General features: G+C 42.1%; 1 protein-coding gene across 2 annotated transcripts in view; it reads right to left on the bottom strand.

The window, feature by feature from the left end:
- Positions 1-11961: 11961 nt before the first annotated feature.
- Positions 11962-25674, bottom strand: part of LOC133540799 (GDP-L-fucose synthase-like) — a 53271-nt gene continuing 39558 nt past the window's right edge. Inside the window, exons 7-10 of one of the 2 annotated variants that reach the window (XM_061883743.1) lie at positions 15792-15923; positions 15636-15715; positions 12308-12407; positions 11962-12230 (exon numbers count right to left, since the gene is read on the bottom strand). In XM_061883743.1, coding sequence (XP_061739727.1) covers positions 12175-12230; positions 12308-12407; positions 15636-15715; positions 15792-15923 — 368 coding nt within the window. In that variant the 3' untranslated portion in view covers positions 11962-12174. The remainder of the gene's footprint in view (positions 12231-12307; positions 12408-15635; positions 15716-15791; positions 15924-25674) is intronic. The other variant, XM_061883744.1, reaches the window with a different exon arrangement.

Raw genomic sequence — 25674 nt, 5'->3', positions numbered from 1 at the left:
TTAATATCCTCAGCCACGAATCTTTCATCCTCACTCAAATTAATGGGGAATTTGTTGGAGGCTCCCATTATAAACAATGTGAGGATATGAGGTGCCCTCACACGGGTGACGTCATCGTCTGAGACTTCCGGTAAAGGCAAGGCTTTTTTATTAGCGACCAAAAGTTGCAAACTTTATCGTCAATGTTCTCTACTAAATCATTTCAGCAAAAATATGGCAATATCGTGAAATGATCCAAGTATGACACATAGAATTGACCTGTTATCCCCGTCTAAATAAGAAAATCTCATTTCAGTAGGCCTTTAAACAAGCTTAGCTGCTATGTAGTCACTTTAGTGGGATGCGACGTCTGATTAGTTTTTATTGTATTACAAATGTTTTTAGTTTTTAGCTTTATGATGGTTTGTATGTTGCATGTATTTGTACCTTGTTTTTACTGTTGTACCTCGTTTTTATTGTTCTACCTCGTTTTTACTGTTGTACCTCGTTTTTACTGTTGAACCTTGTTTTTAATGACTACTGCTGCAAACCACATTGCCCCTCGGGGACAATGAAGATTTTCTAAGTCTAAGTCTGCGCACATTTTCAGGACTTATGCAGATCCCAAAATCCCATCAACAGATACCAGAAGGTAAGAAAAGTTAATTTTGCATGGTATTGAAAAAAAAGGCAGGTAATATGTCTGCTAGTAGGTGCCATACCAGGCTAAGACCGATTTTTTTTATTTTGTTTTAATCTTCTATCCCCCCCCCCCCTTGTTTACCTGTATCTCATCTTTTTTGTAAGGGGCGCTGGAAGCCGGCAGACCCGTAAGCGATCCTGTTCTGTCTCCCTGTAATGTTTGTCTAAACTTGAATGGTATTGTGCTGAACATTTTAATTTTCCTGAAGGAACTCTCCTGACGGAATAAATAAAGTACTATCTAATCTAAATTGTGCGCTCCTTATACACGCATCATAATAATAGTCGTATGTTTAACGCGCTGACAATCCATCAAGCGGTGCGGCTTCCTAGCTTACCAAAGTCGTATAAAATAAACACATTTTGAAATATCTTTGAGCACCGTATGTAATGTTCAATGGAACATTTAAAGTTTGGTGTAATTTACTGGCATCTTCTTGGCTGAATAAGACTCTGAAATCCATTATCAGTAAGTTTGTGCACGAGGATAAGCCTAATTGGGATAAATGGTTAGATCCTCTTTTGTCTGCGGTGCGGGAGGTTCCCTTTGCCTCCACGGGGTTTTCCCCCTTTGAGTTATTGTTCGGCAGGAAGCCGAGCGGGGTTCTGGACCTAGTTAAGGAAAGCTGGGAGAGAGGTCCGAGCCCCAGCAAAAATGAAATTCAATACGTTCTGGACCTGAGTGCAAAACTCAACACACTGTGTCACTTATCACGTGTGAATCAGCTCCAGGCCCAGGAACGTCAGCAGTGGCTGTACAACAGAGGGAAAGCAACTGAGACATTTTTCACTGGGAGATAAAGTGTTTGTGTTGCTTACAACTTCCAGCTCCAAATTAATCGCAAAGCGGCAAGGGCCCTTTGAGGTCACATGACGAGTGGGTGATGTTGATTCTGAGGTGATGCATTCTGACCGGGGCGGGTCGACACAATTTTACCAACTCAACCTCCTTAAATCATGGTGGGAGGCGGAGCCCGTTTCTCTGGTGACAGCAATTGAGGAGAGCAAAGAGCTGGGTCCGGAGGTTGCCAGTTGCACCCAGCCCTCTCCTCTCCTCTGTGATGACCAGCTCACACCGTTCCAGAGAGCAGATGTCGCCACGTTGCAGCATTTTGCCTATGTGTTCTCCCCCTGCCACACCACACAAACCTAATTCAGCATCACATCGAGACCAACGTGCGGTCCCGGCCCTATCGGCTACCCAAACACAAAGGCAAAGTGGTTTGGGAGGAATTTAAATCTATACTGGAGTTGGGGGTAATAGAAGAGTCACACAGGGCTTGGTGCATCCCCATAGTTCTGGTGGGTAAGAAAGATGGGTCTGTACGGTTCTGTGTGTATTAACAAAAGGTAAATGATGTGTCATGGTTTGATGCCTACCCAATGCCCTGGGTCGACGAGCTCCTGGATCGGCTGCTCGCTTTTTCATGACACTGGATTTAACTAAGTGCTACTGGCAGATTCCCTTGTCTCCAGAGTCCAAGGAAAAAAAAACGGTGCTCTCCACCCCGGAAGGTTTGTACCAATTTGTGACACTTCTATTCGGCTTGTTCGGTGCGCCCGCCACGTTCCTGCGCCTCATGCACCGGGTACTGCGTCCCCTCGCTGCATATGCTGCCACTTACCTGGATGATGTCATCATCCAGTGTGGCAGCTGGGCGGAGCATGTACAGAAGGTGGGTGTTGTGCTCAAGTCCTTGAGACAGGCAGGGCTCACCGCTAACCCGACGAAGTGCGCGGTTGGCCGGAGGGAGGCACAGTATCCAGGGATGGGAATGAAGATTTACAAAATCAGCTGAAATTTTTTTTAATGCTAAAACACCGCTTTGCACTCGCCTGCTAGGGGAGTCTGGGGGCATGCCCCCCCCAGAAAAATGTTGAAATCTATGTTAGCTTAGGATCCATTTCCTGCTATTTTGAGTCAAAATCTGTTGTTAATCTTCACCTTCAGTTTGATAGATATATCGAGCCATGCCCAGTTCCACTTGTTTCTCACGCCCTTATCAATATATTTCGCTAATGAAGCATTCCTATCTTGAATAAGCTTAACCATGTCTGAAACTGTTTTGTCAATAAAGAAACGTGTTAATTGAGAGCTACTGTGTTTTCTTTCCAGATTAGTCGCCGATAAACACAACCAATATAAACAGAATATGAGTTAAGAAACGCTCACAATAATTGACGATCAGGGACTAGATATTGTCGGCAAACGACACGTTCAGACGCCTATAATGGGCAATGTCATTGGTGGATGTTTTCAGCTGATATCGTAGAGCTAGCCAATTTGGTGCCTTCACACATTGGCATTATATTTTTTGCGGGAATTCTCTGCCCTGTACTGATAACTAGGTCAACGCAAAGACAAAAACCACGAGTACCCAACCCCCCCTATAATTTTCTCCCCGGATTTAAACGATTCACAGAAATTACCCTGGCGGTAGGAGTGTAATGGTACACAAACATTTCGGTTCGGTACATACATCTGTTTAGAGGTCACGGTTTGGTTCATTTTCGGTACAGTAAGAAAACAACAAAATATAAATGTTTTGGTTATTTACCAAATTTATAAACAATGGCTTGATCCTCTTAACATTGGTAACCCTATAATAATTCTGCCCACGTTAATCCACAATAAACTGCCTCAAGTTGTTGCTTGGATTAAATAAAATGACACAACGTTTCTTCTACATATAAAAAGTGCAATATTAAACACTAGCCTTCACCTCAACAAACAGGACTGCGAGTGAGCTGAGCTGCAGTTTGTTTCTTGAAAGTCAACGGACTCATAGTGATGTTTAGAAAGTAGTTGACTTGGAAGTGTTTAGTATAAATTGGTGAGGGTCCGCTGCTCACCTGCTAAACGCCTAACTGCTCAACTCTGAAGCGCTGACGAGTTGCGCTCTGAATACGCACTGCTGATTGGTTGTTACATCGCTCTGAGTACGCACTGCTGATTGGCTTGTTACGACTACGGTTGTAAACAATCAGATGGTTGTGTGGGAGGGACAATGCAGGGTGCCGTGCAGGAGACAGACACAGAGGCAGAACGGCACCAAACCGTAATCCCCGTACCGAAACGGTTCAATACCCCTACCTGGCGGCGCCAAAATCGCCAGAATTACGCAGATCCGGGGAAAATTCCCATCCCTGATTATCTGGGGAACCACTTGGGAGGAGGGCAGGTGCATCTGCAAGTAGCCAAGACAGCAGAAATTGCGGCCTGTCCGACTCCCAAGATGAAAAAAGAGGTGAGGCAGTTTTTGGGGCGGGTGGGTTACTACCGGAGATTCATTCCCCAGTTTGCGGACCTGACCAGCCCACTAACTGACCTCACCCAAAAGGGTGCTTCAGAGCTGGTCCAGTGCACGGAGCAGTGCCAGCAGGCGTTTGAGAGGGTTAAAAAGGCTGGCCTGTTTGCAGACTGACACATCGGGCAGAGAACTTAGGGCTGTTTTGTCCCAGCAGGTGGGGGGCGTTGACCGCCCTGTGTTGTACATCAGCTGGAAGCTCTCTGACTGGGAGGCGAGGTACAGCATGTGGAGAGGGACTGCCTCACCACCCGGTGGGCGGTCGGTGCCCTCTGGTATTACTTGCTGGGGTATTCATTCAGCCTCCCCTTGGACCACAAACGGATCACCCCTTGGTATCTAGCATTACAACTCTTCAACGCTTCTCGGTCTGAGTCTGGTGGTGGAGGTCTGTGGAGGACAGCGAGGTTTGCGCACCTGCTGCAGAGGGGGTTTGTGGGAGATCAGCTTCGAATTACAGCTGGCAGGTGATTGGATTCCCCCAGCTGTGGCTGATCTTCTGTCATTCTTTTCAGTAGCGGTCAGGACACGCTGGAGAGAGAGAAAGGAGAAGCAAGACAGACGGACAGCAAGAAGCAGAGACTGAAAAGTTGGGAAGCTGAGTGCTGGTGCAGCGTGTGTGAGCATTTTAAAGGCCTACTGAAACCCACTACTACCGACCACGCAGTCTGATAGTTTATATTTCAATGATGAAATATTAACATTGCAACACATGCCAATATGGCCTTTTTAGTTTACTAAATTGCAATTTTAAATTTCCCGTTTAGTGTCCTGTTGAAAACGTCACATAATGCTGACGTGTACGCATGACGTTACGGACTGTTAGGAAATATTAGCGCTGCGCACACACACAGCTAAAAGTTGTCTGCTTTAACCGCATAATTACACAGTATTTTGGACATCTGTGTTGCTGAATCTTTTGCAATTTGTCAAATTAATAATGGGGAAGTCAAAGTAGAAAGTTGGAGTTGGGAAGCTTTAGCCTTTAGCCACACAAACACACAGTGATTCCTTGTTTAAAATTCCCTAAGGTGAAACTTTACTATGGATCAGAGCGGTCAAGCGAACATGGATCCCGACCACTTTTCAACCAGCAGTTTTCGGTGAGAAAATTGTGGTAAAAAGTCGCCACTTACCAGAGATCAGCTGAGCTTGTGCCGTCCGTACAGCTGCCGTCAACTTCCATCAGACACTGGCGTCAACACACCTGTGGATACACCCTTCCGACCATCAGGTAATTTTAAACTCACTAAAACACTAGCGACACAATAGAAAGATAAGGGATTTCCCAGAATTATCCTAGTAAATGTGTCTAAAAACACCTGAATCCGTCCCAATGCAATCGCGTTTAATTTTTTTTAACTTGATTTTTTTTTCTTTTCTTTCTAGTCCATCACTATCAATATCCTCAAAAACAAATCTTTCATCCTCGCTCAAATTAATGGGGAAATTGTCGTTTTCTCGGTCCGAATAGCTCTTTTTGTTGGAGGCTCCCATTAAAAACAATGTGAGGATGCGAGGAGCCATCAACGGGTGACGTCATCGTCTGCAACTTCCGGTAAAGGAAGGGCTTTTCTGTTAGCTACCAAAAGTTACAAACTTTATTGTCGATGTTCTCTACTAAATCCTTTCAGCAAAAATATGGCAATATTGCGAAATGATCAAGTATGACACATAGAATGGACCTGCTATCCCCGTTTAAATAAGAAAATCTCATTTCAGTAGGCCTTTAAAGATTGTTAAAACCAAGAGTACCTGTCCTCCAATGCGAATCTGTCGGGGTCAGGGGAACCCACGGGAAAGGAACTGTCACAGTCACTTAAAACGGAGGCTAAACTACGAAGCTAAAGCTAGTGAGCACAATCCATACACACAACACAACACATTTTATCTGCTAGTGTAGTTGTGAACATTATCATCGATATAAGATACATTTACAAACAGTGGCGGAAGCTCATCAAAGCTGAGAAAATCAGTAGAGCACACTTTCTTATTCACAATAGTCTGACTGCACTAACAAAATAAAAAATAAAATAAAAAATACCTTACGCAAGCACAACACTTGCAACGCAAGAGGTATTGTGTCAATAAATGTTAGGATTTTTTGTTTAACATTTTATTATATGTTATTTTACACATTAAGCACACACTCCATGGTGGTAAAACAAGTGTATAGGGTAAAAAAGAGAATCAAACAATTAAAAAGGAAAAATTATTTTATTGTTTTATATTGCTATTGTTATTTAAATGTAGTGATGTCCCGATACAACTTTTTCACTTCTGATACGATACCGATATTGTAGCTTTGAGTATTGGCAGATACCGATATCAATTCAATACGATATAGGCACAAATCATACATATATTTATTACTTATTTTGTTGTGTGGAATGTTAGAAAAGGCTTGATAAAATGATGTTAGTGTTACTGATGTTGTAGTGTTAAAACAGAAAACAATAGTCAGCAAAAGTTGGTACTGTATAGGAAAAACTGACCCATTTATTATTAACCAATTGGTTACATACATTTTAACCTTCAACATAAGAGTATTACCACAACAAATCCAATAAAAACAAAATGTTATATTTAAAGTGCAAAATAACCACTAATACCAACATAATTACACAATTGAATTGAATAGAAGACCCTGAAAAATAACCTGAATAAATAAAAAATAAAAAAACCTTTTAAAGTGCAAACAATTCAAGTTCACTTAAGTTATTTTTTTACTGTCAGCATATGTTGGAAAAAACCGTGGGCAGGGACAAAAACAACAACAAAAACTACACTTTTTAACCTCTTCGTGCATCTGGGGTGTCTACAATGTAGTGGCGGCTAGGAATAATGTAGCAAGGTTCGAGGTGCTCCATTAAGCGTTTAAACATTACTCACCACCGACAGGGGCTGGTCATCAAGCACTATAAACTGGGCTATCTTTTCTGTTATGGCCATTGCCTTTTTGCCGTCCCGTGGTAGTTTGTCACGTCTTGCAAAGCTTTCGGCCAGTGTGGGTTGCTGAAGCGAGCCAGAGGTTTTGTTGCTTAGCCTTGCTGCTCTCACGAAAATCTTCATGTTCTTTTTTGTGGTGTTTTTTTCAAATGTGCGATGAGGTTGGCTGTATCGAACCTTCCCGGTTCTGTCCCTCCACGGGACACTTGCGCCTGACAAATGTTGCATTTAGCGGCAAAGTCTTTGTCCGAGTTTACGTTAAAATACTTCCACACAGCCGACATCACTACACTTTGCTGCAAGCACACGCGTTGTCGTTGTTGTGATCACGTGGACTGTGCATGCTGGATCAGAGACGCTCTACTTCCACGGCCGGCACCAACGTTAATTAAGGGGCATTGCCGCCACCTACTGTGTTGGAGTGTGATCAAACCAGAGTCACCTATTATAGAAGTGCTGCAGCGGAAAATGGACAGCTAATATCAGAGCGCTTATTTTGGAGCTTTTAGATTCAGTCCGATAAAATCCGATATTCACTTTTTTGGCTAATATCGGACTGATTTCCGATATCAATATCGGATCGGGACATCTCTATTTAAATGTATTGTTATTGCTAATATTATTATACTAGGTGTGGTTTATTTGTTACTAATTTATATCCAGGTTTTTTTAGTTTTGGTGGTACAATACTTTTGCTTTTAAATTATTAAATAATCGTGAAATAATTGTGATTAAAATATCAATTGTGTGTAGTTGCTTGCAAAAGGGACGTGTGATGCGTTCAATGCAGTAGTGTTGGTGTAGTGGTGCTTGTAGGTAGTGCATGCTGCATGTTGCTTCTGCTTGTTACTTTCTGCTCTTAGCTGCTGCCACCGGATAGCCCTCTGTGTCTGAGGGTAAAAAGAGGTGCCGAGCGTGTAAGTCTTCTCAGCCGGTTCATAGCCTCTCCACTGCCAAGACCCGTACATGCCTCTTAGAGGCAACACACGGTAACTGGCACCTTACGATTACAGGCTAGGTTGTATAGGTGCAACCACACACCAACAGGATCCTTAGTGCCGATTTCGAGGAAAACCCTGTAGCAATGGTCATGAGTATCCTCCCACCAACATGGCAGTGGAAAGGTTCTACGATGACCTACAAAAAGCGATCCTACATGTGCCTGCTCACAACTTCCTGATAATCCTAGGGGACTCCAATGCGTGACTTGGACCGGAAGACGCACCCTTCACGTACCATGACAATAGCAACCTCAACGGAGAACATGTCGCTCCCCCCCTCACGGAACATGACCTACTGACCACCAACATACTGTTCCTTAAGAGGATGGGTAAGAGATGGACGTTCTTGGACCGAGCCACCGGTATGCGGTGCAAACTTGACCATATACTTTTAAGGAGTATGTGGAGGAAGTCCATCTTAAACGCAGAGTCCTACAGCTCATGCAGCTCTGTAGGCTCGGATCATCGTGTGGTCGCTACAAGGCTGCGCTTGAACTTAAGGGTCCCTAAGAGTGCGCCAAGGACCCAGCCTGACTGGGAGGCATTTGTGGTAAGCCCTGAACTACAGGCCAACTACACAGCGGAGGTGAGAGCCTGACTACATCTGCTGGCCGAAAAGGGGGAGCCAACAACCTACGAGCAGTTCCTCTCTGCTAACAAAGAGGCAATCATGAAATGATGTCGACAAAGGTGAGACTCAGAGCCTTTACTAAAGCCAAACACCCAGATGTTGTCTGAGTGCGGGCGCGGGTGGCAGAGGCACGCAGAAACTGTTAGAGAGAGGGGACCACAGACAGCCGGGAGGAGCTGAACAGCGCCAAACAACATCTGTTTAACACTTATGAGAGGATATGTTGGAGAAGGTGAATAGGGTGGAGGCAGAACATGGTGAAAGAAAATACAAGGTGTCATGGAAGATCATAAACGAGCTGAGTGGGTGCCAGAGGGACAGCTGGCAGGCTGCAGCCCGAAAGAGAGAGTGACCTCTTGGTTCACACTTCCAGGATTTCCTGGGCATCCACCAAACAGTGGACACGAACTGAGGAAGACCTGCAGTCCTCACAAATCTTGGAATTGACGATGGCCCCTTTACAGCTACGGCCTTTGCCACAGTGAAGTCCACCCTAAAGCAAGGAAAAAGTGCTGGACCGGACAGTATCTCCCCAGAAGTTCCTAAAAACTGTGATTTCGACAGCATCATACTGGAGATCTGCAACCAGGCTCTGATAGATAACATCAAGCCTGACATATGGTCCCTCTCTAACATCATCCCAGTTCCCAAATATGGAGATCTGTGTAAGCCAGACAACTGTTGGGGCTTTAGCCTGACCTGTGTCATAGCAAAGATGTACAACCACATGATACTAAACCGGATTAGGGACAACCAAAATTGATTCAGAAATGGAAGGACCACCGTGGGCCAGATCCTGGCCTTAATGAGAATCATTGAGGAGGTCAAGAACAACAACTTGACAGCAGTGCTGTTTTATTGACTTTAAAAAGGCATTTGATTCAATAGGCAGAGGCATAATGAAAGTCCTCAAGGATTACGGGGCGCCCCCCCAAATCTATTCCGGGCCAAAGAGACCATGTACGAGGGTACAAGAGCCATTGGCGTCAGCGATGAGTCCTAAATCCCTGCAGGGGTGCAGCAAAAAAACACTTTTGCCCCCTTCCTCCTTATCTTAGCACTGGACTGCGTGCTCAGGAAAGCTGTCAACGTACAGGAGCAGGATATTCTTCACAATTACACCAAGGGAATCTAGAAGAAACCCTGCTGTAGCCTGGACAGACCTAAACTACGCAGATGACATCTGCCTGATGTATGACTGTATGGAGCAGGCACAGCAACTCCTAAACAGAGTGGAGGTGGAATTTGCTCAGGTTGGCCTCAGACTGAACGTAAAGAAGATTGAGGTAATCACCTATAACTTCTACATGGAACACCCACCAATTACAACATCAGATGGCAATGATCTGCGAGAGGTCAATGACTTCAAGTACTTGGGTTCCTGGATGAACTCCACAGAACAGGACCTTAAGGTCAGGAAAGCGCAAGCGTGGTGGGCCCTGAATGTTATGTCAAGAGTGTGATGTTTGAATCTCCCCCGACACATACTGTAAAGCTAAGCCTATTCTACACCACTGTGGAGTCTGTCCTCCTGTATGGCTGCGAAAGTTGGAACCTGACATACACCCTGCAGAAGTCCCTAGATGCTACAACAGAATGCTACGAGCTGTTCTGAATGTGGACCAGAACATCCACATCACCAACAAGTACATGTATTGTCAAAGGCCAAGGCTCAACAAGAAGGTAGCAATTAGGAGTACAAGACTGACTGGCCACTGCCACAGACATCAGGAGCTCCCGGCAAACAGGCCGGTCCAATGAGAACCAAAGAATGAGCATCGATCAGGAGGACGTCCCACGCTAACGTACGTGGACATCATGAAGAAAAAGAAATATGTGGGAGCTGAATGTTTTTGGAGCTGGTCGGGTGTATGGAGACCCGGGAAAATTGGAAACCCCGATAGAAGCTCGTCTGAGGACACCAGAGAAAATATCAATTAAAATAATTGTGATTATTATTTTTTCCATAATCGTCCAGCCCTAGTTCATGTTTTCTTTTTTTCTTCCAAGATGGCGCTGCTGTAGTGGCTGCTGTAGGCAGGAGCTCTGTGCTCTTGTATCATCCTTTTGTGTTTCCCTCTTGTTTTCATGTGTTATTATATTTTTTTGCCTTTTGGGGTGTCACTTTCGTGACCTCTGTGGTGCTTTTTTTTGTGGACTTCTGGATCTGCCTCCCGGGAGCCTTTTGGCCATGGAGACCAGCTGCTGGGTCTCTGCCACACCGGAGTCGCTTTGGAGGGACTGGAGGAGATGCGGATGAGGGGACAGGGCTGCGGAGCTGGCACTGAGCGCTGGGACGGAGAGGCTTCGCGGTGTCTTGGCTGGGTGAGCAGGTGTCGGACACCTCAGTCTCCTTGGACGTATCATCGCTCATCCATGCGGACTGGACACTGGCCGGGAGTGGAGTCGGCTGTCTTGGTTGCTTTGTTGGGTCTGCTCCTGTCTCTGGCCATCCTTTCTCCACCCCAGCGGACGATGGCGTGGAACACCGCAGAGGCCACCACAGTGGATATGTTTCTTTTACTTTTTATTCATAGCTGTATGTAGAAGTGTCTGGTTGTATCTGCTGCTTTAATGTCTTTAATGTCCTATGTGTTCTTTGATGTTTGATGTAAGAGGGGTGTGTACTATGGCTATGAGTTGTTTTTTTCCCTTGGCCTCAGTCTGCACCCCCTCTCCACGGCCCAGGCTAAGACCGATTTTTTTATTTTATTTCAATCTCCTATTCTTTTCTCCCCCCCCTTGTTTACCTGTATCTCATCTTTTTTTTGTAAGGGGCGCTGGAAGCCGGCAGACCCGTCAGCGATCCTGTTCTGTCTCCCTTTAATGTTTGTCTGATCTTGAATGGGATTGTGCTGAAAATTGTAATTTTCCTGAAGGAACTCTCCTGACGGAATAAATAAAGTACTATCTAATCTAATCTAATCTAAAATCTAGCTCCTGCAATCATAGTCACTACTGTTGTGTCCTTGGGGAAAACACTTCACCTGCCTTGCTCCCACTGCCACTTACATTGGTGTATGAATGCAAATGAATGATTGATGTGGTCAGAGACGCTGTAGGCGCAGATTGGCAGCCACTTTTCCATGCTGCACCTGTCAGGTTGCTTTGGCTACCAGAGTAGCTTACCACCTTGTTTTGTGGATGTAGAGTAGATGAATGGTGGGTTTACTGTAAAACATTTTGTCAAGAAAAGTGCTATATAAATATATGCCTTTATCATTATTATAGTTAAATTATGTAATTTTTTTTTATGTAAACGTGGGGGTTCTAACGATCACATTTTCTCATATTCTCTGTATGTATCTTTTCACTGGAGTTAATACAACAGTAGTGTAGCACCTTATAGATTTATTGTTCTTGTTACAATCACCCAGAGAGGTTGTGCAGATTTTTAGTATGCCAATGCCTTTTTAATGTGAAAATGTTACAAACCAATACACATCTGACGGAAAAATAAGAGTAATCTTCATAATTGATTGTTGCAGATGAGATTCTTCATCCAGTTTATTCAGTAATGCAAACCTGGCTCTCGGCAACTTCTTTTTGAGCATCTTGTAACCGCTTGCTGATTGAGTTGTTTTTCCCCACTTGGCAACTGTTTTCACTTGCGAGCTGTATCATAGTTGGCGACAAACCAATCACATGTCTCCTTGAGTGCTGGAATTGCAAGAGAATAGTAAGCCAGAAACCTTCATTAAAAGTGACTGATTTACAAAAACCTCTCATGGTCTGACCTTGTTGGAAGGGTGTGAAGTAAAAATCTGGTCGATAGCTGCACAACTTTGCATTACTGGCCGTCTTTTTTAACTGCCCATCTGCTTTACTGGTATCGTACTGCAGAGTGATGGTGAAGGAAATTACAGATTATATGAGATCAATGAAAACATTGTTAGTAAACATACAATTAATTCAGTATGTTATGAATGGAAAAATAAGGCAAACAAGTTTAATAAGGCAAGACATAATAGGGCATGTCAGGGAATTAAACAATAGGTGACCACAACCAGGGATAAGAGGAAATGGAAACAGTAACCCCATGAAAAAAACAAAACACAAACAGCAAAACAAGTCATATGGACAAATCTCTAAATCAACCAATCAAAGTTGAAGTAAAACAGAGCATACAAATACATTTTGAATAAATATTATCATGATCGTTTAAATGAGAACGCATTCATTTACATATAAAGGAAATCTGCACTTTTTTTTTAATTTTGTCCATCTTTTTTAAGTATTTATGTATTATTACACTATTGTGTAATACATGTAGCACGTCATCGTACACTACAGTGCATGCACTGTCAAGCAAGCAGTGTACAAACAAACATGAAATGTGGGCTAATACAAACCCCGTTTCCATATGAGTTGGGAAATTGTGTTAGATGTAAATATAAACGGAATACAATGATTTGCAAATCATTTACAACCCATATTTAGTTGAATATGCTACAAAGACAACATATTTGATGTTCAAACGAATAAACATTTTTTGGGGGAAATAGTCATTAACTTTAGTATTTTATGCCAGCAACATGTGACAAAGAATTTGGGAAAGGTGGCAATAAATACTGATAAAGTTCAGGAATGCTCATCAAACACTTATTTGGAACATCCCACAGGTGTGCAGGCTAATTGGGAACAGGTGGGTGCCATGATTGGGTATAAAAACAGCTTCTCAAAAAATGCTCAGTCCTTCACAAGAAAGGATGGGGCGAGGTACACCCCTTTATCCACAACTGCATGAGCAAATAGTCAAAGAGTTTAAGAACAATGTTTCTCAAAGTGCAATTGCAAGAAATTTAGGGATTTCAACATCTACGGTCCATAATAGGATCAAAAGGTTCAGAGAATCTGGAGAAATCACTCCACGTAAGCGGCATGACCGGAAACCAACATTGAATGACCGTGACCTTCGATCCCTCAGACGACACTGTATCAAAAACCGACCTCAATCTCTAAAGGATATTACCACATGGGCTCGGGAACACTTCAGAAAACCACTGTCACTAAATACAGTTGTTTGCTACATCTGTAAGTGCAAGTTAAAGCTCTACTATAAAATACGAAAGCCATTTATCAACAACATCCAGAGACGCTGCCGGCTTCTCTGGGACCGAGATCATCGAAGATGGACTGATGCAAAGTGGACATGTGTTCTGTTGTCTGACGAGTCCACATTTCAATTCGTTCTTGGAAATATTCGACATCGTGTCATCCGACCAAAGGGGAAGCGAACAATCCAGACTGCTCAATGTTTATTTATATAGCCCTAAATCACAAATGTCTCAAAGGACTGTACAACTGTTATAGGCGCAACTGTTATAGGCACAAAGTTCAAAAGCCAGCTTATGTGATGGTATGGGGGTGCATTAGTGCCCAAGGCATGGGTAACTTACACATCTGTGAAGGCACCATTAATGCTGAAAGGTACATATAGCTTTTGGAACAACATGTGCTGCCATCTAAGCGCCGTCTTTTTCATGTACGCCCCTGCTTATTTCAGCAAGACAATGCCAAGCCACATTCAGCACGTGTTACAACAGCGTGGCTTTGTAAAAAAAGAGTGCGGGTACTTTCCTGGCCCGCCTGCAGTCCAGACCTGTCTACCATCGAAAATGTGTGGCGCATTATGAAGCGTAAAATTCGACAGCAGAGACCCCGACTGTTGAACGACTGAAGCTCTACATAAGACAAAAATGGGAAAGAATTCCAGTTTCAAAGCTTCAACAATTAGTTTCCTTAGTTCCCAAACGTTTACTGAGTGTTTTTAAAAGAAAAGGTGATGTAACAGAGGTGGCCATACCCTTTCCCTTCTACTTTGGCACGTGTTGCAGCCATGAAATTCTAAGTTAATTATTATTTGCAAAAACAAAAAAGTTTATGAGTTTGAACATCAAATATCTTGTCTTTGCAATGCATTCAATTGAATATGGGTTGAAAGGGATTTGCTAATTATTGTATTCCGTTTATATTTACATCCAGCACAACTTCCCAACTCATATGGAAATGGGGTTTGTACTTAACAGATACAGTAAAATGATGTTCATGTTTTTCAGTCAGTACAGGATATTGTCCCATCGCAGTGTTGTGCATTAAAAAAATCAAACGCAATTTGTATTGTCGTAAAAGCTAGCTCATTTCTTGCCGTGGCTCGCTTTAACGGGTAATACCGTAGCACGCCACGCAATTTGTGTTGTCTTAAAAGCTAGCTTATTTCTTACCATGGTTAGCTTTAACGGGTAATATCGTAGAACGCAAATGTGTTACTGCGCTACAAAAAAGGTCCTCCGTGCTTGCTCTTACAATAACAATGTTGCTACAGCTTGGTTATTATACAGGTTACAAAACATACGTGTAGTATTGTTAGCGGTTTTCAATGCATTATAAAGATATTTAATGGTTCAACTGATTGCTTCCATTGGCTGGATTGCTAGCCACCTAGAACGAGCTGATTTATATATGCTTGAAAGTGAAGAAAACAGAAACCTTTTGTCTACTTGTCTAATGATGTTTGTGAATGATAGGCAAAATTACACCAAAAATTATATAAGTGAGTACTAGCTGCTTTGACAATTAGGCAAATGGTGCTAGTATACTAGGCATTGTTAGTTAATACCTGTTATTTTTACAGTAGATGACGTGCTAGCATTACTACTGCTGGGATGAAATCGTAGCTGTTCAAAACCACAACATACTTTTACAGTTATTGTATATTGGATGTTAAAATGTTTCAGCATATTGCTCCTATTTCAGCCTTTTGGTAAAATAGGAACTTTGCAATTATTGCAATAAGCGCTGTTCCAATCTTTTTTTGTAAAATGTAGCTAAACTTAGGAGAGTTCTGCAATATGGGTGCCGTTTTTCTGGCTGTTTAAAATTTCGCTCACAGAAATAATTAAGGGAATGGCTTGAAGAACCCGTTCTGAGCAAGAACCGGTTTTCCATTCCCGCACCTTTTACTTTATCTTAGCTGGTGTTTGTTAGGACGATTTAGTGAAATACCTGAGTGTCCTTAAATATGTGCAAAATTCCCCCAAAGGTAACATTTTCCTGTAAGGATACAACCACATCACCCTTAAAGTCCAGCGCATGCACAACTGCATCTGCTGCTTCTTTGATTGATACTTCATTTTCCTCACCAACTGGAACAGAAAAACAACACAGTAATTGCCTTGCACTTGAATTTGTTCCGAAGCAGCACACATGTGTAAGACTCACCAGAAAGAATGATCGGGTCAACCTCTGGATATTCCCTTAAAACCCACAGGAAGAGGCGAGCCAAATCCAAAGAGTAAATAAACTGTCGTTTTGGAGTGCCAGAGCCCCAGACGACCAATGGCTCCCCCTCTTCTGACAAATACAGAAAGGCAGACAAACAAAAAAAAAATCATTTTGTTAATCACAAGTTATTACTCACTTGCATATTCAAAATTTGCTTAAGAAAATTCTCCCAATATTTGGACATTTTGGAATATTTTTTGTCAGAATGTAATACAGCAACGTTTTTAAAAGTTTTACAACTGGAAGTTATTAATTTGTTTAAAATCTGGTGAAAGTTAAGTATAGTAAGAATTAAGGGCATATTTTCAAAGTATTTGCAATAACATAGCAAACAAGATACATATGTTCTCATAGTCATCAGTATCATCAGTATCACAGTATCATGTTCTCATAGTCATTATTGTCACCGATGTCCCACTGGGTGTGAGTTTTCCTTGCCCTTATGTGGGCCTACCGAGGATGTCGTAGTGGTTTGTGCAGCCCTTTGAGACACTAGTGATTTAGGGCTATATAAGTAAACATTGATTGATTGATTGATTGATATTGTAAATACACCCATAAACAACTCGACATCGTACACCATTCACATCTACATTTACTCTTCCTTTGAAAAAGAAACATCATAGAATTATATTTGCATCTTTTAGATGTATTAAAAATAAACAAAGTTATTAAACATATTGAATAGACTACATTTCACACCGTCACAGTTGTTTAAAATGGGTACAGTAGATAAAGTTATTTTATAAGTGTCACACAGCTGAAGGAACTATGATTATTGTACTGTCTGAATGTTGGTGAATAAAGAGTTTGACTTAGACTTCCTTTTTATTGTCATTCAAATTTGAATTTTACAGTACAGATAAGAACAAAATTTTGTTGTATTAGCTCATGGTAGTGAGGGATAAAAAAGCATTAAGGTGCATATATAAATAAATAGATTACTTGTACAGATAAATATATTGAACTTTTTCATATGCATCCAGGTTTATGGATGTATGTTATATTGTCTTTTTATTCCAGCGAGTTAATCCATTTTGGGGGTATTTGAGGGAATAATTATGATACGTTCAAGAGTTGTGAGAATTGTCTCATCTTCAAATTGCACATAATGGCTCCGAGACATCGGTGCTCTCGTGTGCTCTGTTTTGTCTGTTTTTGTGCGTAAATTGTATGTCCTCATGCACTTAGACCCGTGAAGAGCTACTGAACATTACATCAACCACCCCTACGGACTTGTTAACAGTTACTTTAGCGTCAGCTGCGGATTTGGTCCATTTTTTTGACCAAAGAGGAAAACAACGCCGATTAGGAAGGCGAGCGGGAGTCCTTGTCTGTCTTTGCAGACGGGGATTACGCACGCTTTTACCTGGCATTTTTTTTTCCAACGCCCGCTCACTTCCCAACAAGATGGACGAGCTTGCGTTGCTGATGAGAAGAAACAAGGACTTTTCCTCGTCTTGTGTTTTGTGCTTCACGGAGACGTGGCTGAGCGCGAGTATCGCAGACTGCGCGGTTCACCAGGAGGGCTTTCATCTTTGTGCGGACCGGGACCCAGGCCTCTCCAGCAAAGCAAGAGGCGGTGCAATCTGCTTCTTCATAAACAACAGCTGGTGTACAGACGTGACTGTGATATCCCAACACTGCTCTCCTCTGGAATATCTCTTCAGTCACTGTAAGACTTTTTATTCACCGCTTGAGATTTTTTCGTTCATACTAGTGGCTGCCTACATACCACCAAGCGCAGATGTGCACAAGGCTCAGCGCACACTTGCAGGCCGGATCTTACATGTGGAACGTTTTTTTAGGGACTCTCTAGTTATCGTGCTTAGTGACTTTAACAAGGGAAACTTGAGCCATGAATTACCCAAGTATAGACAGTTTATTAAACGCCCGACCAGAGAAGAGAAAACTTTGGATCACTGTTACCCCACAATAAGCAGGGTATACCATGCAGTCCCGTGCGCTGCTTTCGGACTATCAGATCATGTGATGGTGCACTCAATCACTTTATACAGACAGAGACTCAAACTGGCTAAACCTGTTATGAGAACAATAAAGAAACACACCGCTGAGGCTGAGGAGGGACTGTTGGAGACGACAGACTGGGAGACAATTGGAGCAGCCACGGACAATCTTGACGAGTATATGGACACTTTGACCTTATACATACAGTTCAATGAGGCGCGCATCATTCCACTGTGCACCAGGGCTTTTTAAAACAACGACAAGCCCTGGTTCACACCCAAGCTTTGACAGCTGCGCAAGGAGAAGGAGGCTGCGCGTAGGAGTTGGAAATAGAGTACCAACAGAGAAGCAAAGTACAACTTCAGCAGGGAAGTGGGGAAAGCAAAATCTGTGTACTCTAACCGTCTACAGCAGGGGTGTCGAACTCAAATACAGAGTGGGCCAAAATTTAAAACCGAACAAAGCCGCGGGCCGAGGTTGAACAAATTAATCTTTTAATACGGACCCAAACAAGTTTTGCATTGAATCTTGAACAAGCAAAGCTTACAGTATATAACTTTATAGTGACATGCAAAATTGAATTTCAAATAATAATTTTCAAAAATATCAATGGCATATCAAATACAATTTAAATAAAAATGGAATGCCTCTTTTTGGCGGCGAGGTTTAGATGGACGGGGTTTGGTGATAGCGGGGGGGTGTGTATTGTAGCGTCCCGGAAGAGTTAGTGCTGCAAGGGCTTATGGGTATTTGTTCTGTTGTGTTTATGTTGTGTTACGGTGCTGATGTTCTCCCGAAATGTGTCATTCTTGTTTGGTGTGGGTTCACAGTGTGACGCATATTTGTAACAGTGTTAAAGTTGTTTATACGGCCACCCTCAGTGTGACCTGTATGGCTGTTGACCAAGTATGCGTTGCATTCACTTGTGTGTGTGTATAAGCCGCATATATTATGTGACAGCGCCGGCACGCTGTTTATATGGAGGAAAAGCGGACGTGGCGACAGGTTGTAGAGAACGCCAAAGGCAATGCCTTTAAGGCCCACCCCCAATATTGTTGCCCGGGATGAAATTTGGGAGGGGTACTGTACTTTGGGAGTCTTCCGGGAAAATCGGGAGGGTTAGCAAGTAAAAGTATTAGCGGTAAATGCGGTGTTACAGCGGCGGGCCAGCTCTAATGTTAATTTGATATTGCCTCAAGGGCCAAATTAAATTACACGGCGGGCCAGAGTTTGACACCCATGGTCTACAGGAACAGTTCAGCTCCAATGACTCTGCAGCCAAGTGGAGGGGGTTGAGGGCCCTTACGAGCTATAAGCCCAAAGCCCCCCAGGCCCTGAACGACTGGACTCTTGCTCAGGGCCTGAATACACATTACCATCGTCACAAACGGCCATCAACTCCTCACAGCTCTGCTCCTCCTACCACCAACAAACTCAGCACTTCATCAAAGGACTCCACAGACCCTTCCTGCCCTGCCCTCTCCATCCAAATGGAGGTTGTGCGCCGACAGTTCTTGGAACTCCTCTCTGGAACTATGCCGCATGCCATCCTGCTTCAAGACTTCCACCATCGTCCCTGTCCCCAAGAAACCATGGATCACAGGACTTAATGACTACAGGCCGGTGGCGCTGATGTCTGTGGTCATGAACTCTTTTGAGCGCTTGGTTCTGCCACACCTCAAGGACATCACCGCCCCACCTTGGACCCACTGCAGTTAGCCTACTGAGCCAACAGGTCTGTGGATAATGCAGTGAACCTGGCCCTCCACTTCATCCAAGGGCATCTGAACTCCCAGGAAGCTCCGCCAGGATCCTGTTTGTGGACTTCAGCTCTGCCTTCAACACCATCCTCCCTGGACTGCTACAAGACAAGCTCTACCAGCTCAGCGTGCCCTACTCCCTCTGCAGATGGATCACAAACTTCCTGATGGACCCGAGACAGCACGTGCGGCTGGGGAAGATTGTCTCGGACAGTCGAACCACGAACACTGGTACTCCTCAGGGCTGTGTAATTTACCGCTGGCTCTTCCCCCTGTACACAAACTGCTACACCCCCAGTCACCAGTCCATTAAGCTGATCAAGTTTGCGGACGACACCACCCTCATCTCGGGTGGAGATGAGTCCGCCTACAGGAAAGAGGTGGATCGGATGGCATCCTGGTGCAGCTTCAACAGCCTGGAGCTGAACGCCCAGAAGCAAATGGAGATGATCATGGACTTCAGGAAAGTCACAGCCCCACCATCCCCCCTCTACCCTGATGGACTCACCCCCCCCCCCGTCACCATTGTGGACTCCTTCTGTTACCTGGGCAACACCATCACCCAGGACTTCAAGTGGGAGTCAACCATCAGCCCACTCACCGAGAAGCACCATCAGAGGCTGTACTTCTGCGGCAGCTGATGAAACTTAAGGTGCCGACAGAATTGCTGGTGCAGTTCGACACGGCCGTCATCGAGTCAATCCTCACCTCCTCATCACCACGTAATTCCCTGGCGCCAAGCATCGACTGCAGCGCATTCCACGTGATGCTAACAAGGTGATAGGCTGCAGGCTCCCATATATCCTGTACCCGTTCTCCTCCAGGACCAGAAGCCGTGTGGGTCAGATCACAGCTGACTCTTCTCTGTATATATATATATATACACACACACACACACACAAACACACATATATATATTTATATATTAGGGGTGTGGGAAAAATCGATTTGAATACGAATCGAATCCGTTGTGTGATTCAGAATAGATTCTCATTTTTAAAAAAAAGTATTTTTATTTTATTTATTTTTAATCAATCCAAAAAACCAATACACAGCAATACCATAACAATGCAATCCAATTCCAAAACCAAAGCTGACCAAGCAACACTCAGAACTGCAATAAACGGAGCAATTGAGAGGAGACACAAACACGACACAGAACAAACCAAAAGTAGTGAAACAAAAATGAATATTATCAACAGTATCAATATTAGTTATAATTTCAGCATAGCAGTGATTAAAATCCCTCATTGACATTATCATTAGACATTTATAAAAATAAAAAAAGAACAATAGTGTCACAGTGGCTTACACTTGCATCGCATCTCATAAGCTTGACAACACTGTGTCCAATATTTTCACAAAGATAAGTCATTTTTGGTTTGTTTAATAGTTAAAACAAATTTACATTATTGCAATCAGATGATTAAACATTGTCCTTTACAATTATAAAAGCTTTTTTTTTTAAAAATCTACTACTCTGCTTGCATGTCAGCAGACTAGGGTAGATCCTGCTGAAATCCTATGTATTGAATTAATACAAAATCGTTTTGAACAGAAAAAATATCGTTTTTGAATCGAGAATCGATATCTTATCGATTATATATATATATATATATACATATATATATATATATATATATATATACCAGTGACGTGCGGTGAGGTTCATGGCTGGTGAGGCACTGACTTCATCACAGTCAGATTTATAAACATATGAACCCTTAAGAGTATCTCATTCACCATTTGATTGGCAGCCGTTAACGAGTTATGTTTGAAAGTTCATACCAGCATACTTTACACATAAAAACTAGCAAACAAAAAAGCACATTTAATAAAAAAAAAACGTTATTAGGGTCTTACCTTTACTTATAAATGAAGTCAATGCGCCGCTCCTTCCGAACAAAGGCATCGATAACTTGTTTATAGAAGTCATCCTTATTTTTCTTGAGTTTTAAAAGTCTCTCTGTCTTGATGGAGATAATTGTCTGAAGCAAACCTTTTAGCTCCAGCGTTGGTCTTCCTTTAATTATTACCTCCTGCTTCGATTGAAAGTCCAGTCTAGAAAACTGTTTTATTTTAGATATGTAATCATCCGTATTAAAAGTCCGGGTGAGAGGAAAAAATAAACGATCGCTGCTGCTGCACTTGACTTGCTAACTGTAGCTTGTTGTCACTTATTATGCAGTCGAGTAACCACAAGAATGACCCCTGGGATCACTAGCGCCCTCTATCACCATGAGGCGGGAGAACAGGTGCCTCACACAGTGCGTCTTCGCAGCCGTTTTGATTGCTCAGCACAAGAAATACGTTACACAGTTTTTGACAAAATACACTGTACATTATATACCTCAGTTAACTAAACTATGGAAATGTATAAGATAATTCAAATAGCAATACGGTCTCACTGCACAGCAGCCAGCAGTTAGCCGAGTCATTGCGCATTCCATGGTGAGGCTCAACTGGTTGCTGACTCATCGCAAGTCTCTTCTCAGTATTTGAACGGCAAATGTGAAAATTCAGCGATTTTGAATACAAATAATCTAAAACTGGTGAAGTTAAATTGAAGATAACTTTATAAAGTATAATCACTGGATACATATAACAATTTAATTAATATTTTTTCTTTTTACATTTTTTTTCTTTCGATGACGGCACGTGAGGCCCTGTCATACATTCTGGATGCACTACACATCAACTGAAATATTGCAAACCTTTTATTATTTTAATATTGCTGATTATGGCATACAGCTTAAGAAAACTCAAAAATCGTATCTCAGAAAATTTTAATATTTCCTCAGACCAAGTAAAAAAAAAAAAGATTTATAACAGCAAAACAAAATCAAATATTTGAAAATGTCAATTAATGCACTAAGTACTTGGTTAGGAATCCTTTCGCATGGATTACTGCATCAATGCAGCGTGGCATGGAGGCAATCGGCCTGTGGCATTGCTGGGTTGTTATGGATGCCCAGGATGCTTCACTAGCGGCCTTTAGCTCATTTGCATTATTGGGTCTGGTGTCTTTCAGCTTCTTCTTCACAATACCCCACCAATTCTCTATAGGGTTCAGGTCAGGGGAGTTGGCAGGCCAATCGCGAACACTAATGCCATGGTCAATACACCAGTTACTGGTGGTTTTGGCACTTTGGGCAGGTGCCAGATCATGCTGGAAAATGAAATCATCATCTCTGAGTTGACTTGAAACTGGTTAATGTTGCCCTTTTTATATATAGAAGAAGAATTTTGTCATTTTATTTAATCTGAGCAACTACTTAAGGCAGTTTAATGTTGATGAACATGGACCATGACTTATACAAGTTGAAAAACTCATTCGGGTGTTTCCATATAGTGGTCAATTGTGCGGAATATGTACTGTACTGTTCAATTTACTAACAAAAGTCTCAATCAATCAATAAATCAATCAATCAATCAAAAAAAGCACTTTATATGTAGAAAGGATTTGTTGGGAAACCATTCTGAGCCTTATCTTGTTAGTTTTTATTTTATATATGTTGACAACACTAACCCTGGCAATGGACCATTTGTGTATGTTATGCCATTGTTAACAAATTTGGTAAATAAATAACCAAACAATTTCTATTTCGTTGTTTTCTTAGTGTACCGAAAATGAACCGAACCTTGACCTCTAAACCGAGGTATGTACCGAACCGAAATTTTTGTGTACCGTTACACCCCCATCACAGACACACATATGGTATGTATATATATATATATATATATATATATATATCTCTAGTGTATATATATGTGTATATATATATATATATATATATATATATACATATATATATATATATATATATACAGTCACATGTATATACTACAAACCCTGCTTCCATATGAGTTGGGAAATTGTGTTAGATGTAAATATAAACGGAATACAACGATTTGCACATCCTTTTCAACCCATATTCATTTGAAAGCACTACAAAGACAAGATATATGATGTTCAAACTCATAAACTTTATTCTTTTTGCAAATAATAATTACCTTAGAATTTCATGGCTGCAACACGTGCCAAAGTAGTGGGGAAAGGACATGTTCACCACTATGTTACATCACCTTTTCTTTTAACAACACTCAATAAACGTTTGGGAACTGAGGAAAGTAATTGTTGAAGCTTTGAAAGTGGAATTCTTTCCCGTTCTTGTTTTATGTAGAGCTTCAGTCGTTCAACAGTCCGGGGTCTCCGCTGTCGTATTTTACGCTTTATAATGCGCCACACATTTTCGATGGGAGACAGGTCGGGACTGCAGGCAGGCCAGGAAAGTACCCGCACTCTTTTTTTTACGAAGCCATGCTGTTGTAACACTTGTCTTGCTGAAATAAGCAGGGGCGTCTACGATAACGTTGCTTGGATGACAACATATGTTGCTCCAAAACCTGTATGGACCATTCAGCATTAATGGTGCCTTCTCAGATGTGTAAATTACCCATGCCTTGGGCACTAACACACCCCCATACCATCACAGATGCTGGCTTTTGAACTTTGCGCCTATAACAATCCGAATAGTTATTTTCCTCTTTGTTCTGGAGGACACCACGTCCTCTGGTTCCAAATATAATTAGAAATGTGGACTCGTCAGACCAAAGAACACCTTTCCACTTTGCATCAGTCCATCTTAGATGAGCTCGGGCCCAGCCAAGCCGTCGGCGTTTCAGGATATTGTTGATGAATGGGTTTGGCTTTGCTTAGTAGAGTTTTAACTTGCACTTACAGATGTATCGACCAACTGTAGTTACTTACAGTGGTTTTATGAAGTGTTCCTCAGCCCATGTGGTGATGTCGGTTTTTGATGCAGTACTGCCTGAGGGATCAAAAGTCTGTAATATAATCGCTTACGTGCAGTGGTTTCTCCAGATTTTCTGAACTTTTTGATGATTTTACGGAATCCCTAAATTCCTTGCAATAGCTCGTATAGAAATGTTGTTCTAAAACTGTTCGACATTTTGCTAACAATTGTTTGTGAATTACATAGCATTTCATGGAAGCTGCGTTTATGCCCAATCATGGCACCCAACTGTTCCCAATTAGCCTGCTCACCGGTGGGATGTTCCATATAAGTGTCCGATGAGCATTCCTCAACTTTATCAGTATGTATTGCCACCTTTCCCAACTTCTTTGTCACGAGGTGCTGGCATCAAATTCTAAAGTTAATGATTATTTGCAACCAAAAAAAAGTTTATCAGTTTGAACATCAAATATGTTGTCTTTGTAGCATATTCAACTGAATATGGGTTGAAAATGATTTGCAAATCATTGCATTCCGTTTATATTTACATATTTCCCAACTTATATGGAAACGGGGTTTGAATGAATATATATATATACATATATATATATACATATACATACGTATATATATATATATATATATATATATATATATATATATATATATATATATATATATATAAAAATCTATCCATCCATCCATTTCCTACCGCTTATTCCCTTTGGGGTTGCGGGGGAACTGGTGCCTATCTCAGCTACAATCGGGCACAAGGCGGGGTACACCCTGGACAAGTCGTCACCTCATCACAGGGCCAACACAGATAGACAGACAACCTTCACACTCACATTCACACACTAAGGCCAATTTAGTGTTGCCAATCAACCTCTCCCCAGGTGCATGTCTTTGGAGGTAACCCACGCAGTCACGGAGAGAACATGCAAACTCCACACAGAAAGATCCCGAGCCCGGGATTGAACCCAGCACTACTCAGGACCTTCGTATTGTGAGGCAGACGCACTTAACCCTTTTCCACCATGCTGCCCTCATGTATGTGTGTATATATTAGGGCTGTGAATCTTTGGGTGTCCCACGATTCGATTTAATATCAATTCTTGGGGTCACAATTCGATAATATATCGATTTTTTCGATTCAACGCGATTCTCGATTCAAAAACGATATTTTTCCGATTCAAAACAATTCTGTATTCATTCAATACATAGGATTTCAGCAGGATCTACCCCAATCTGCTGACATGCAAGCCGAGTAGTAGATTAAAAAAAAAAAGGTTTTTATAATTGTAAAGGACAATGTTTTATCAACTGATTGCAATT

Source organism: Nerophis ophidion, linkage group LG22 (assembly GCF_033978795.1).
Source record: "Nerophis ophidion isolate RoL-2023_Sa linkage group LG22, RoL_Noph_v1.0, whole genome shotgun sequence".
NCBI lineage: Eukaryota > Metazoa > Chordata > Actinopteri > Syngnathiformes > Syngnathidae > Nerophis > Nerophis ophidion.
Note: the sequence above shows the minus strand (reverse complement) of the source record. Positions and strands in the feature narration are given on the sequence as shown.